At 34.8% G+C, this 16672-nt stretch overlaps 1 protein-coding gene across 1 annotated transcript; it reads right to left on the bottom strand.

Annotated features, from left to right (window-relative positions):
- Nucleotides 1–453: 453 nt before the first annotated feature.
- On the bottom strand, nt 454–7468 carry MGAT4C (MGAT4 family member C; the record flags this gene model as incomplete). The annotated part of the gene is made up of 3 exons (XM_079549822.1): nt 7319–7468; nt 3362–3509; nt 454–1610 (listed from the first exon to the last, which is right to left on the bottom strand). The coding sequence occupies exons 1-3, from the start codon at nt 7445–7447 to the stop codon at nt 454–456; spliced, it is 1434 nt and encodes a 477-aa protein (XP_079405948.1). The 5' UTR covers nt 7448–7468.
- Nucleotides 7469–16672: the final 9204 nt, after the last annotated feature.

The raw sequence follows: 16672 nt of genomic DNA, 5'->3' as shown, positions 1-16672 counted from the left end.
AAAAGAAACATATCACCAACTATTTTACAAACGCATACTACCATAACATTTTAAATTTGAATGTGCATAAGGTGGAATTCAATTTCTGTTCACAATGTAGTGATCATAGCTCTAAACATTTTGGTAATTATGTTTTGTTTTGATCTGAACAGTCCAGAAGATCTCTCTATAAAGAGAAATTACAATTAAAAAAAAAAAAAAGAGGATTCAAGATCTCAAGAAAAGTTTCAGAACTTTGCATTTCCTATAAAATTCAAAATTTTCAACAAGTAAATGCTTGTATATTGCCTGGCCAAACTAGTAAAAAATAAATTGCTTTGATAATTTTATTGTTTCCCCAGATTTTCTGCGTCTCTAGGAAAGAATTGGAAATAAATCAGTTTATCTAGGAAATGGTACCAGTTGGGACCCAGCTGATTGCATTTAATGTGTATTTTCTCAGGTAGCTTCGTTTTATTGACTTGATGTTTGAGAAGTCCAGATGCTAATGCTCCTAATGATTAGCCACTCTTTTTGACTTTTGGTAACAAGAATTCTCATGCAGCTAATATCAAACAGAACTTTGTGCTCTACATCTGTCATTTCAAAATTCCCATTTTTGAATTCCCCTAGTCTCAAGTACGTAGTACATTTTCTCCCTATTTTACTCCCTACAATCTTCTCTCCTACTTCCAAGGCCCCATGATGCAAAATGTCATTTTGCCGGTCTTCAGTTCCAGTTATAACTTTAATCTTACTGATTTTAATAGGCTTTTCAAATACAATCCCATAAAAGTCCCCCGTAGAAGGAGGCTTGCCCCAGAAGTACTCATCAATGCTGCTGTAAGCCTTGCTTGCTTCGTAGTTTTCAAATACATTCATATTGGTGTGCAAGTTTGCAGGCGGGTTGTCAGGGATATCAAATGATTCCTCTTCAAAATCATCATCCTTTAGTTTGTTTTCAGCTCCTTTGTAAGATGAATAGTATCCCATGTGCTGGAACAGTGATGGCTTAAAACGTATCACTTCCTTTTGAGCTAACAGCCCACGAAAGTGGATCAACAACCAATCGCAAGGCATTTCTTGGTAAAACATCAACAAAAAATGGGCCAGGCGTGGGAGGTCATGGGAATGGTAAAGCTTTCCGATATACCCCAGTTTGGAGAATTCCAAAGTTACCCAGTAGGATCCTTCTCTTGAGGTAATTACTTTCTTAACAGTGGTCAAAAAGTTCTTCGAACAACGAACGTCATCTTCTAGCATCACATAATAGTCAGAAAGATTAGCACAGAAGTTAAGCAGGAAAGCATAATCAACATTTTGTTTGGATCGAAACTTCACGCGGTCTTCTGGGTCATTGTAATTTCTCTTGAGACCATCTAGTATTGGATAATACTCCTCAGGGACGTGAATAACTATTAGTCTGCCTGCAATTACGTGATGTGCAAATTTCTGTGAAATATCCTGGACCATCCCTTCACACCAGGTTGAATCAAAATCTGCCAGCTGTACTACCACTGTGATTTCTTTAAGTTCCTCATAACTTGACTGTTCAAATATGGACTTGATGGTCTCAAGCAAGTAGTTTCCTTTTTTCCGTTTCACAGAAGATAGCCCAATTGTAAGATACCCTGTACAAAAGAGAAATCAGACAAAAACAGAGAATCTGACATTACAAACTAGTTTCAAAGCTATCATCTAGGGCTGTGTTAATGTTGAATAAAGCTTTTGAATGGTGAACCTACTGAGATGCATACAGCAAAGAATGTTTATTCCTTTTTCATGAAACAAGAATCATACTGCATACTAGTGTGAAATGGACAAAATCCAAACAATGTGAATGTGTACACCTGGGACAGGAAAAAATCCACTGATCAAAAATTCAATATTAAGACTATGAAAATCTGAAAGAAAGATATGATTCACACAATATTTTTGAAACAAGGCACTGTGAAGTACAGCACCAAAACATGAGCTGAACTTTCATCATTTTAAGCACTATACAGAACTAGTTCCATTTATGCATATATTTACCATTTTATGAATGTAGCATGGATAATTTCTCTCTGCATTTTCATTTTCATTTTTAACTGAACTTGTCCAATTTTCCCCTGTTGAATTTTTTTCTAAATCTTCTTCATAACTCACTGAGTAAGCACACGTAAGTCCCTTTTGCAAGATGTAATTTGGACATCATTTTGAAGTAGAAGAGAATTTACCACTGCTTATCTGTATTTCCATAAGCTGTTTTCAATGCTGCTACATTTTGCTGGGGAAAGATGCATCTTCATTGTAAGCAAACAATTTAAATCTCTGCTGCCTTGCAGTTATTACTATTACATATTTCTTTCCTGGCAGTCCAAATCAGTACTTTCAGATATCTTCTGATGTATATCTATCTTAATGTAATAAATGCTAAGACTTGATAATTAAGTTGAGTCTGCACCAACTTTCTTAAAAAAAGTGGTTTGTAAAAGACTACTCTGATATGACGATGCATAGTTTTCCTTGAGTCTAAATTCCACTTAAAATGTAATTGTACAGAGAAGTACAATCCCTAGAAGCCAGGCATGCTGCCTACATAGTCAGAATTTTCTCAAATCTAATTTGAACAAACTATACCTTATAGCTTTACCTTATACCTTATACCTGTGAAGATCAGCAAGTCACAATTCTATTTTACTGTCTGTGCTTGGACTTCTGAGCCCTGTTTATGCTGGTGAAATGAGGTGAAATGATTGATTTGGAAGAACTGCTGGATAAAATTGAAGTATGTCTATATTTCACTTCAGATGAAAGTCTTGAGGCCTGCTTGAAGTCAGAATGAGCATATAGTTTGTTTGGCTGGGAGAAAGATGGGAGAAGAATCCTCCTCTACCATCTCCATAAATATTGCAACTCCTATTTCTAGTTATCATAGTTAAATAAACAGTGAATTCCAGCTGCAAGACTGATCCAACAGGGGACCTGAAAGCTGTATCTGATCCCAATCATATTGACTGTACAGGCACAGGCTGTGTCTAGTCTTAGGGAATGGGTGCAGAGCACCATCATCATGTGCATAGCTCCCAGTTTCTGAATCATCTCTCCCAGCTTTGGAGAAGATCCGCAGAAATATCCACAGAACATCTGGGGCTGCCTGAAGGACAGCTTATCAGGCAGGCATGTGATTAGAAGATAAAGAAGTTGCAGGACACTCACTGCTTGGGCTGAATTAGCAGCTACCCAGGAACTGCCTGTTCAGAGATACCTGTCTCACCACACTCTCTGAGATCCTCACCGTTTAACTGATTTATCTTTCCTAGAAACACCACAGGAACTACATGGATTTCACCCATTTTAAATTACCTCATTTCATAACAGTCAGATTGCAGGTACTTACTTCTCCTTGGCAAAGGCGTGCCAGCTAGGTAGCGATAGGAAATGTTTATAGATCCTGAGAAATTAGACAAATCTTTGTACGTGTGAGCATAGCGCTCTGGGTTGAGCTGATGCGTGGCTGTTTCTCTGATTAATTGCTTGTCCCCTTCCTATTAGTGAGAAAACAAGAAGAATAGGAGAGGGAGAGAGATACAGAGAAACACATTTATGAATGCTAGCCAGAAAGGCAACACGGACAGGCAGGTTTCCAAGAATAACATTTTTCAGTGTCAGCTTTCTTGAAAGCATGTAGATGTTACCTCATTTTTCAAAACCCATTACTGAATATCACACATTTTTGGTTGCAGGAAATAACTTTTCAGATTATGGTAAAAAGAAAAGAAGAAAAAGCAGTTTGGAGAAAAATTCTTTAAATGTTGTTTTTTGAAAGGTTTTGGATCAGTTAATTATCACAAAAAAAGCTGGCATACTGAGAACAGGGAAAAGAGAACATCAGTTCACAGTACATGAGATAATTTTCCTTGAAAGAAGAAGTGGTGGAGGAGATCTTTTCGAAAATACTTTCAGTGATTAAAAGCAAAACAGCCCAAACCAACCCTCAAACAAGAAAACTATTAAAAAAGCCCTAAACAGAGCAAAGAACAGTTTACATCACCACATTCTCTCTCTCTGTCCCCTATTCTTGTTTTTTGTTTTTTGTTTTTTTCTTTCAAGAGGCCTCCTGAGCCTTAATAAAATCACACAAGAGAAAGAGAGACTTCATCAGCAAATCATCCATTTAACCTTTCCCTCAGACTTTAAAAAAAAGTATATAACAAGATGCAGCACCATGAGACTGTTTACAATTTACATTGTTTGAGCCTAGTCTGATGACAAGCCAATTAAGAAATGAGTTTATTTCTTCTATTACAGCATGTTACTATGCTAAAAAATGTCCTGACCTGTCTTAAATGAGAGCATTGTGCAGCATTAGTTCTGCTTCTAACAAGAATAACGGAAAGCAAAATTTATGTTTGATGGTATAAACATTCTAAATATGTGAAGATGTATTTTATGGTGAAAATAAATATTTCTGTAAACCGATCCCATGTACATTTTAAGTTCACTATTTTTCTTCCATAGAAGAGTAAATAATTGGCATCTGAGTAAAGATCTTTTGGATGATGTCCCGCACTGTTATACTCTCTAGTGCTGCTATACTACTTCACATTTTCTTGTAAGTTAAGTGAAGAAGGCTTATTTTTCCTTAAATATAAGGGTTTTTTTGTTTTGTTTTTCTCCTGACTGCTGTGGAGAGATCAGTGAAGATGAAGAGCTAATTACTCTCTTTAGCTGTCTTCTTTGTTTTACAATAACTCTGGCTCTTCTTTCTTGATTAACCTTTAGAACATGTTCGACTGTTCTACTGTTTGCTGGATCTTGAAGGATTACTGTAAGTGTCAGAATAGTCCAAAGTGCCCCATTTTTATATACATACACTGCTCCACTAAAGATTCTATGTCAACTACAATATTGCTACTGTTTTCACAGTGCCCAAATAAGGCCTGGTATTCATAGAAGAGTTAGGAATCCATTTTTAACTTATAACTCAGAGTATGTAGAACAAGTCACGGTATCCCAACAGAGATATTGCAATATAAGTTATATTAATTCAGAATGTTTTCTAAATGTTTGAATAAAGTGGCACTCACACTACAGCAGAACCATAAGCATATATCAGCACTGCATACCATCTATTAAAACAATTTAAATAATTTCTCCTGGTGAGCCATTAATTTTCACAGTCATTACTTTCCACTTCCACTGCAAATGCCCTGCAGAGACCAATGAAAGGGTTTATTTGAACATGCAAGATTCTCCTCGTGAAAAAGGAGTATCTCAGTTTTAATTTGTAACTTCCTGAAAATCTGCTCTTTACATGTTGTGTGTGGTGAAAGTGGTACCAGCTGTCCAAAACTGGGAAGAAAAGCTGGGCAATTACACGCATACTCTGTCACTTATCTACAGGAGATCTTCCAGCAGGAAACAAGCTGTAGTTAGAAAGTCAGAAGGCCTTCAGGACTCTGAGAACTTTCAGATTCTAATTTCCTGAGGCACACTGGTTAGCTTGCTGTCCTCAAAATCTATCCAGATGTGTCTTTCCTCACTACTAACACTAAAGCTGCTTATTTTTTTATTTTTTTTTTACCTCAGCAGAACACATACACTAGTAAATTAACGGAGCTGTCAGACATGGTCGGAAAAGTTGAAAATAAAAATAAATAAATAAGATAAAAAGTCAACAGCCTGACACATTTGAAAAATGCTTGATGGACCAGAAATGTATCAAGAGATCTGGGAGAACTGTCAGGAGATTTGGCAAGAGACTTGGCTGGGAGATACATGAATGCAAACATGCCAGAACTGTGATGAGAGAAGCAATGAAGAAGAGTGAATTTCTAAAAAAAGATGGGAAAAAGAGCAAATTAAGAATAAGACATGGAGCCATCTGGGGAGTTGGCAAATAGGATAGGAAAAGAATTAAAAAACAAATCAAGAGGAACGCCATTAACAGTGATAATAAAAGAACTTTCAGAGACATCTGGGGGAGTTAGAAGCAATTACTGAAAGAAGAAAATACTGCTAGGAAAAAAAAAATTGATAAGCCAGGTCAAATTCAATTACAATGAAGAAATCATGAATAAATCAAACAGTGTAAAATCTTAGTACTAGTGCTGTTAGAGAAAGCATTATGTCAGTAATGGAGTAACATACTGGAAGTATGAGTTATCTTTTCTAAAGTTCAAAAAACACTAGGATGCCCTAATTGTATTCACAAAGTTAACAATATTGATGTGGGTAATGCAGTGAGTAAAATGTTTTTAATTAATATCACTAGTAAGATATACATTGTTGTGATAAATTCGTATAAGCATTTTACTATTTACATATTGCACATATCTCATATTATCACATTGCTATTCAGATCCAGCAAAGACTTCACCTTCCACAATACTGGGAAGTCTGTACAGCCCCATTACACGAGTCAGACAAAGAAGAATCACAAAGCCATTCATTAGTTCAACTTAAAATCAAGAAAGAAGGCAGTCTAATTGTATCACAATGCTATATGTTTAGTTTAGCAATTTTATTATTTGTAAGCTTCACCTTTCAGGCTATCACGCCTTCCACTGGGCCCAATCCAATTTCTGATGAACTGGAAATTCAAAATATAACTAAAACTTCAGATCATACTTCTCATTCTCCAGTGAGACATAGATAGGGTACATATAAATTGCAGGCTATGTTACATTCTCGATAACCTACTTGTTGAAATTCTTAACAGACTTTCTGATTATCTATTTATTTATTTATTTATTTGTTGCTACCATTGACTTACACTAGGTGTCATTTCCATCTAATTGTTCACACTGTAGCACCGAACCTAGAAGATTCAAATATGGGAAACAGAATATGACAAAAACGTAGAATAAAAGCAGTGAAAATAAATTACTCATACAAGAGCCTAAAAGTAATATGGAATTAATGTAGATTCTCTTCTATAATTATATTCCCTATCATCATGTAATGAAGTATTTACAAGTGAGATTCATAGTACGGACTGAAGAAGGAACTCCTAGCTTACATGAATATTCCAGATGTAGGCAATTTCTACATTAAAACTGAAGGAAATCAAGAAATATGGGAAACACAGAATACATTTTGGCTTAGAAGGAGGTATCTGATAGAAAAAAATTTCTACATAAATTTCCTCCTGTACTTAGGGCAAAAAGTAAAGGACAGTTCAGATCTTACTGACACACCTGTGTGTGTTGTATATTGATCAGATGACTTCATTTGGACACATTTTTCTGTTAGCTGTACACCAAAAGGAGGAGACTACAGGAATTATGAACCTTAATGATTCTCTAGGGATGCATTTTATTGTTCCAGAATTTCTTTCATCTAAGAAACTTACCAAAACATAACCATCTTCAATGTACAAGTTCATGAACAGCAAGCAAATGACAAGGACGCCTAAGAATGACACTGCTGATCGTTTCCGCAAGCATCTCATTTTATCAAAATATTTCAAGTTGTGTCTCATATGAAGAAAGGCATACGGTAGTGTCACCTATGAAAGAAAATCACAGTGTTACAAGAACTCTTAATCTACCTGATAGGTATGAGAGCAAAACAATATGTATCAAAGCTCTTCAAATATACATAGAATATACTCCTTAAGGTGGGATTTGTTTCATGTAATCTTGGTCATCTTCAAGCTAAATCTATAATTCTACCTATAATTTAACCCTCCTTTTCCAGTCAATAAAGAAAAGCACACTTTATCCTACCCATTTTAGGCTGGCACTATAAAAACATTGTGACAGGAGAGCATCAGCTATTCAGTTCCCCCTGCATAAATTTCTTAGATTCCATCTAGATGACTAGGAAAGATGATTTGTACCTGTACTTGCTTTCAAATACAGCTCAAGCCAAAAGGCCAGGAAGAAGTTATTGCTCGTCTCAATATCCTTGCCAATGGGAAAGGTGTGGATACTCCCAGGCGTGAATGAGGTACTTTTCCTGCAGAAAGGAGGTAACATCAGGAATCTGCAGCACCCCTCAGCCTCAGGCACTTGTACTAGTATGAAAAAAAGTATGAAAAAAACTTCCATCGGAGCTGTTATTTTCTGCACTGAATGTAGAAAAAAGATCAATGTCTACCTTAGACTGAACACATATAGCTGTCAGAAAGCCCTTATTGCTCCAATTAAACAAATCAAAGAAAAGTGGCAGAAAGAGTCAGGAAGCTCATTAGTAGAGTTCAAGATCAAGAAGGCTGTCTAATCATATCACAATGTGACATATTTATTTTAGTGATGTTACTATTTAAACAATATGAAAGCCATTCTTGGATATCAGATCACAAACATTAACTTGTTCTAATGTATTTAACTACTTCTCTTTGAACTACATTTGATTGAATATTGTCTGACCACAAACTAAAATGAAAACCACACAGATTCCAGACTGCACTGCTCAAACACTGAGGAATTCTTAACTGAAAAGTAGATTATAAACTCACTGTTTATGTTTTCACTGTTTTTTAAGCACAAAAGTGTTATGGCTGTTGTTTATAACAATGTATGATTTGTCTATAATATTTAATACATTGAAAACATATGAATAGAGTGCAAATATCTACTAATCTACATGAAGTGATGCACTACATGTGCATGTTTAAACTCTGTATTTAAATACCTTCATTTTTTAAAGCACTGAACATCTGAACTGACAGAAAATGTATCCAACTATGAATTCCACACGAGATTTATTACGTCAAGTTGATAGTTTTCTGGACTACCGATGAAAAGTCTTTAAAATGTAGAATTCAATCTATATTTACATTGCCAAATTAATTAAATATATCTGACAGTCCATTAGACTCTAGAGAAATGAGAGGTAAGTACATCAGGTGTAAGTAGTGCAAAAATGTAACTAACCAAGTTTTTTGCATATAGATGAACTGCAGTGGATGGATGCTGGCTGCTTTTAATATCATTGGCTTTAAAATCACTATGTTGAGAACAATAAGAGCAACTTATATCTTGCAGAAAGGAAAAGAACTATTAACGAACAACTAAGTATTTTTCATAAATTGGCCAGATTTGTCCCTGTTTATTTCAGGGTGGGCAGAACCAAAGCAGACTGACCACCATGAATCTGAATAAATCAAATGTAGGCATTTTTTTTTAAGATACATTTACAATAGTCCTTTGCATTTCCTTACCGTCTAATGGAAATGAGCACCAGGAAGGAGCTATCAAGGCCATGAATCTTCAAACTCTTGCCCTCCATCCACTGACAGCACAGTGATTACTGGTGATCTGTGGATTCAACAGGCTGTCAGAGGACACCATATCAGTTGTGGAAATGAAAGATTGCCCCTGTTCTAGAATAGGCCATGAAACATATGCACATGCATACATATATGTATGTATACTTACATATATGTATGTATATATATATATATAAATAAATACTTTTTCTCACGGTGTAACTATGCCTTCTCAAAGCAATACACTCTTAAAAACTGATGAAACTAACACTGGAAAGATTAGATACTGGCAGTTCTTAGAGAACGGTGTGAGACAGCTTGACAGCTGAAAATTCAAGCAGCAAGACAGAGAGTGCTTAGAACCACTATCAACTTTAGGGGTATCAGAGATGCGCTGCAGCTGCACATAGAGAATTTTTCCTTTGGAATGCTTGAGAATAAATAAGTGACTTTTCAGACACAGGATGACTGTTCACATTGCTGATTGCACTGTGGTACCTCCCTTGTCTTTGCTCTGACCAACTTTGACCAAAGTCAGTAAATGTGAGGAAGGTGTTTGTAACTACATTTTCTGGTTATATTTTCTTCCTTTAAGGACCAGCAATTTTCATTAGATAATTACTTTGTTAAATTAAGAAACAGGCGTTGCTAGAATTACACAAGTGAGACTGGAGGAAGGCTATTATTATTAATGATAATGGAGGACTATTAATGCAGAAAGATAATTGTTCCACATGGCCAACATTCAGTAGAAATTGCTTATATTTATTATGTTGGTTTCACACAAAGTCATTAAAACGTTCTTGATTACAGACAGAATCCTTGAAACTATTGAAATTAAAACTTAGTTCCAATGTTGATTTTTTTATGCTCAAAAAACTTACAGGACCCTACCAACCCGATGAACTACAGAGAAGGACATCCAGTTGTGATGAAACCTCTGCTGACAGCACTTCATGAAGGAGACACAGCTGCAATCACTAACACCAGATGGCACTGCAGATGTGTCTTCAACTGCCATCAAACTGCTCCAAAACCTGCTTCTTCCAGACAGTTTGTCTGAATGTACTATTTGGCATACTTATAATGTAAGCCTTTAGCTAAAAATATTCAAGCCTCATACATATGGAATTCCTTACATTGTCCTAGAACTGCTTTTTCTTGCATCGCTATTTCCAATCTGTAACATGGCACTTTGAAACACTACAAAAGTGAAATATGAAAGGTTAAAAAGATAGTGGTAGGCACTGCCAGTCATCTTCTGAAAAAATATCAGAACTTCTCACAAAGATTTTTTTTGCTGTTCTGTAAGCCCATTTGAGCAGAATATACACAGTCACACAAAACTAAGGCTCTGAGATTGAAAAAAAAAATGCTTCAACTTGTCAGTTATGAAGCCATAACTTTGCCATAGGATTTTATGCTTCCATTATTCATGCACAATTAAGTAGATATTAGAATTCTATAAGTGCAATTTGTTTTGTAAAGCTAGCATTAAGCAGTTACAATGTAGCTATTAATACACGTGCATGGATTCTAACTCTTGTCCTTTCTAGATGAGATGTATCATTTTCTTCCCTCTCTTTAGACTCCAAAACTCTAATATACATTTGTATTCACACGTGCTTGTGCTGTTATGCATAGTAATTTAAAACTATAATTCTTGTGACTTTCTAAGATGATACAGACATAAAAGAACAATGAACTAAAATATGCAATCACATACCTTACAGAGAGAAGCTGTTTTTTATAAGACCTGTAAAGGTGTGAAGGCTTTGTAAAGATCAGAACTGATTTTCACATAATAATATGATGCTTTCTCTTGCAGAATTTGCAACACTCAACAGAATTTTTAAAAAATGTTTTAGAAAGCAAATTCTGAATGCACTTCTAGTAATAGTCTGTTCCTAATAGCCAAGTCTTTGAAGCAAACAAACAAAAAGTTAAATTTAAATTTAAAGCTGTTAAAAGTTTTAAACAACTTTCAGTTGTGATGTCTAGGTGGCTTTTTCCAAGAATAAAAAGTGGCTAAAAGCAAAGCTTCTTCCTTATTTTCCCCCTTCTCAGAGGTAAGAGGATATTTTTGCCAGCTCTGCAATAATTTCTGTGTACCACATATATGCAATTTCACTGTGACAAACCATTTCATATTCAATCTTGTCTGACAATATTTGCCACGTTTGCTTTGTCCCACTTTCAGAGACCACTGTTCAATTACCTGATCAATTTCCTTTGAAAAGATAAATGTTAAAAGACCCTGTGGTCTTCCTTTACAACCTAAACATAAACTTACCTAACCAATATGGTGGATCTACTTGTGTCTACAAATGTAAAGAGGTGCAGCAGTGAGATCATCTACTATGTTCTGAGTCACCATCCCTGGATGTGTTTAAAAACTGTTTGGATGTGGTGCTCAGGGACGTGATTTAATGGAGGGTTGTTAGAATTAGGGTAGTATGGTTAGGTCATGGTTGGACTCAAAGATCCTTAAGGTCTTTTCCAACATTACTGATTCTATGATTCTATGATTCCACTTGGGTTGCTTGGGTGCTGTGCCCTAGCAGCTAAAGAAAAGTTGCATATTTACAGAGGAACAGATGGATGTCAGAAATGACAACATTTTTTTAATATATTTCCAAATCAGGCACAAAGCTTTGCCTGTCACTAATCTTCCAGGGCATACAATAGACAAGATCTGTTACCATGTTAATTATATAAAGAAAATTCTGAGATAACATTCGCAAAAAGTCATGACTGGATTACTAAATCCTTTGTGAACTTTATTGCAATCCTTAATTTGACTACGACGCTCTGAATTAGGTTCTTCACTTCTGAGCACTGAGATATATCATTCCACTATTGTATAACTAAACTGCTTTACTTGCACTTCTTGATGATCGTCCAATTTCTTTTTCAGATTTTCTGTTTGGAAGATTGCAGATGATGCCTCAAGGGTTCCATTCAGTCCTCTTTACAAATAGCAAATTAAGCACAGGAAAAAATAAAAGGAATTTTTGTACATGATTACTATTAAATTCTGCACGTATCATGGTCTTCTTACATAAGATGAAAACATAGCTAAGCAAAAAAAAAAAAAGGACACTGAACCGTAAATTACCATATACATCTGAGCTACAGTTTTTGGCAGACTAGAAAATTACAATGGATAAGTTTTTGCTAGTCCACAGAGCTCAGACAGACTCACAGCAAAATTTACTGTCTATTTTACTGAAAGCCTGAAAATATGGATAAAATGTTTAAGGCTGACAGGCAGGATGTTTGCTGTCACTGGCAGCAGAAAAGTAAAAACTGTTGTGAGGGAAAAGAAGCTCTAGCTCAGAATGAGGCTAACAAATCCAGATTTTAGAACTTGAGTTTTAAGCTGGCAATAAATACAGTTTTTAGATGGTTTGCTGTTTTATTTTGTAGCTCCAAATGCTAAAATTGTCCTAGAGATTGTCACGTCTTCTTAAATTTATATTCTATATATAGAAAGTCAAAAAAAGATATAGAAGAATGAATAGACTACTCAAAATTTTGTATATAAAATGTAGAGTTTTAACTCAATATACTATTGGAGGATGAAATGTCTTCAGCATCAGAATGACGTAAAACAGAGCAACAAAACTTACTTTAGCTGTGGTGCTCTGGGCAAAACGTAAAGTAGATCCCTTGGTCAAGTCTAATCAAGGTGAAGAGGTGACTAAAAGTAAGAAGATGTATTGACTTAGATGTTAAACTACTATCTAATTAATCACTGAGTGGGTAGGAGCGTATATATTTTATCAAGTATGTTGTAGTTTGAAAGATGGATTTTAGAAAAATTGTTACAGGTGATGATTTGATGGGATGTGGAAAAAACCTAGGCTACAAAAAATGGCATGCAAATCTGAAAGAGACCTTCAAGTTCTGATCCCGAGAGACGAAGCAAAGGGAAAAAAGAACAGTATAGGAGAGAATGCTGCTCACTAAAACAACCAGAGAAAGTAACCTTAGAAACAGGTGGAAACTCAAGAGTGAGGGTTTAGGTGGCATCAGAAATAAGGCAAAAATGACTCAGTATTGAAATTAGCAGTGGAATTAAAAGATACTCAGTAAATTTATCAGTTTACTCATCAGTGAATAAAAGGAAGACATGGATATGAGCACTGCTGTATTCAACAGCAAGTTCAAACTTTCATGGATGATTATCATATATGGCATTTGTGTAGCAAACTAAATTCCTTGAATCTATTAGACACCAATCTGACTATACTAAAGGGAATACATAGTATATGACTAATTTGGTTCAGTCATTGGTGAATCTCAAAAGGTGGTGTTAGCCACTGAGCTGTCATAATCCTCCATACTCTTCTTGCTTCACAGTTTCTGTGGCTAGTTACAACATGGCACTGTTAACACAAGTGCAGAACCCTGAGAGGTTTTATGTGCTGTGGAACAAGGAATATATTTTGTGATAAATCTGTGCTTCTGAGGAGCCATCCCTTGCATAGCATTCTATGAACCTATGTCAGGTACTGAAGGCTATTTTAGCATGGCATCTTTACATATCATTTCACAATACTTCCATAATAATGTGTGTTTGGAATACCATGATCAAAAAGCAATGATTATTTATTGGGTGAGTTCGTTCAAAACATATATATATTCATATATGTGTATATATTTTTCATATATATAAATATAATTATATATTTCCAAAAGGTAAAATGGCATTGCTGGCTCCTTTACTCTCTAGTTAAACAAGATTTAAGTATCTCAGATTAGAGAAAAAAAATACACATATATCCAGCTTGAAATGTGACTAGGTGTTATTGAGCAATTCCCAAATTCGTGAGATTCTGACTTATAGTTTATTATTTGCACAAAACCACGTATCTGTGAAGTTCACGGTACCCCTGGGAAATAATGTAAAATAGATTAGGAGATTAAAAGTGAGAAAATTGGTTTTCACTGGCTTTGTTACTAATCTTTTTCTCAGATAAGTGTTTCATTAAGACTTTCCACTGAGCTCCCAGATAGAATCTTCCTGATCAATAAACTAACTCATTCTGTGAAAAAGGTTTAGAAGACTACATATACATGTGTAAGAGTCAATAATCTGCTTATTCATTTTTTAAAAAATGTCCCTCCTCAGAAAATCTTAATAAATTTTGATGATTAAGCATCTTTAACATGGAAATAGTTATTTATAACTATTGTATTTATATAAATAATTATATTTATAACTATATTTGCTATTATAATAGCAAAATGACTTTTGCTTTTCTATAGACTTTGCTATTTATCAGCTTGTCTAGACATGACCTATCATGTATATTAATTAATGTTGATTGTATAACCAATGGAGATAGTTTTAGATGTACCATAATACGTACAACATACTATCTTCCTCTGAAGTGCAATTAAGTCATGTAATCTAAGCAGGAGCTGTGGTGGGAAGGGTTTACAGCCGCTGTTGCAAGTACTGCTTGTGCTTTTGCATTCTTAGTCAATTCTGCCTGCTGAGTCAATTAGATCCTTCACAGAAAGAAATCCTTTGGCTCTCCTGAAAATAGATCATGTACACTAGCAGCTTTCCATGGCCATAATGATGATTTGGAGCTTAATAATCAGATTTCCTTAGGCTTTAGAAAAGTATTTCTAGACAGAAGTGAGAAGAATCCTGGGTTGAATAACTACACATAGGATAAACAGACATTTCCAATCAATGAAGGTAAGTAGAATGGCTTCTCATAGAGCACAGGCACTTATCAAGTTGCTTTCTCTCTCTCTGTGTGACCTGTCAAGTAAAACTAGTTCAATTTGTGTAGGAAACATCTCTCCAAAGCCTGCATACTCCGGCATGCTCTGTTCTGTAGTAATCTCTGATATCCAGATTGCAGCTGGTGCCTAATTTCATTAAACTGGTGTTTAATTACTCAAAGGGGTAGTAGTGATACAGAGAGGATTGTTTCCTCTGTCTCATAATAGATTATTTCCCAGTTTCTTCAGGAGATGCTTATTCCAATTTGCTCCTACCTTCTGTTTGTCAGTTTAATACATTAAGTGGAATCTGCTAAATTGAATCAGAGATAAATTTTGTAACTTAAAAAACCCTTCATTTTCCCAAGGGTTCACTGATGAACAAATATAAACTTTGAAACAGCTTCAACAAAATAGCTTGTCAGGTATGGAGAACAGAATTTTTAAACTTGTGTATGACAAATATGATAGAATCATAGAATAATGGGATGGAAAATGCTTTCAAGATCATCAAGTCCAATCATCAACCTTACCTGTAGAGTCCCTAACTTTATTAAAGTTACATATATTTGTAAGCTTGTTTCATCTATTATCTCTTTTGTTAGTATATTTTCAAATTAGTATACATTAAAAAAAAAGTCAAAAATTCAAACCCAAAATATAGACTATATATGAAAGAGTTGATGTTGATTTCTTGAGTGAATCTCCAGAATACTAAGGTGATTTAACTAAGCATTATCTTACAGAAACACTAGCTTAGATCATTGATACATTTGAGCCTCTGCAGGAAAAATAAATAAATTTTCACTTTTTTTTCCTTCCTGATTGAAGCCTCACAACTGAAAAATTAAAAAAAAAAAAAAGTATATTTTAAAAGCTGCAAAGAAAACTAAGATGCTTGCAAAATAATTTTCTACAAGATCTGAGCTCCTTTCTCCTAAGCATATAAACATAGCAAGAATTTGGCATTCTTGAGATGCATGAAATCCCAGGAATGAACAAATGAATTATGTTAACAACTGTGTCAAAAAATGATGGGATAGCATTATGACTTGACTGGACTCCTGAGGTTGAGTTGAGTATTAACCTCATTAAATATAAGTCAAGGGAATTAAATCAGGCTATTACTTCTTTATTATTTTTATTTTTTCCCTGGATAATCTACACAGCTGTCAGCAAAAATATAACAGGAATCAAATATTATTTGGGTTTGAGTATGCTATTTGGACTCCATGCAATTCCAAAGAGGTCCAAAGAAGTTCCAACATAGAATTTAAAAAAAAAAAGCTTCTTCAATCTTAGTAAAGAAAATACAGTAACAGTATGGGGCAACGTGAAAATGTTTATATTCATGCTTATTTATTTTTCATGAATTGAAGCTAGTACAAGTTGGTCATATTTGAACTGAAGTTAATAGGAAAAGGTTTATAGATTGAAACACATTTATGGAACTGAAGGAATTTTTGTGCCTGAACCTGAAAATCAAAAGTGACTCACAGATTTAACATTTTTAGTGGTTTTTATCACTCATGCAATGACTTAAAAGTGTCTTCAAGGTGGGAAAAAAAAAAATAAAAATAAAAATATCAATTTATCTGTGCTATGTCTCAATGTATCCATGCATTAGTTTTACAAAAACAAGGCTGAATATCGCACAAGTTTTGTGTTTCTATTGCTCTCTCTTTTTATGATTTAAAAATATAAAAAATAAAGTGGTTATTTATATGCATTAAACATATTATGTAT

This window comes from Tetrao urogallus (genome assembly GCF_951394365.1).
Source record: "Tetrao urogallus genome assembly, chromosome: 1".
Taxonomy (NCBI): domain Eukaryota; kingdom Metazoa; phylum Chordata; class Aves; order Galliformes; family Phasianidae; genus Tetrao; species Tetrao urogallus.
Note: the sequence above shows the minus strand (reverse complement) of the source record. Positions and strands in the feature narration are given on the sequence as shown.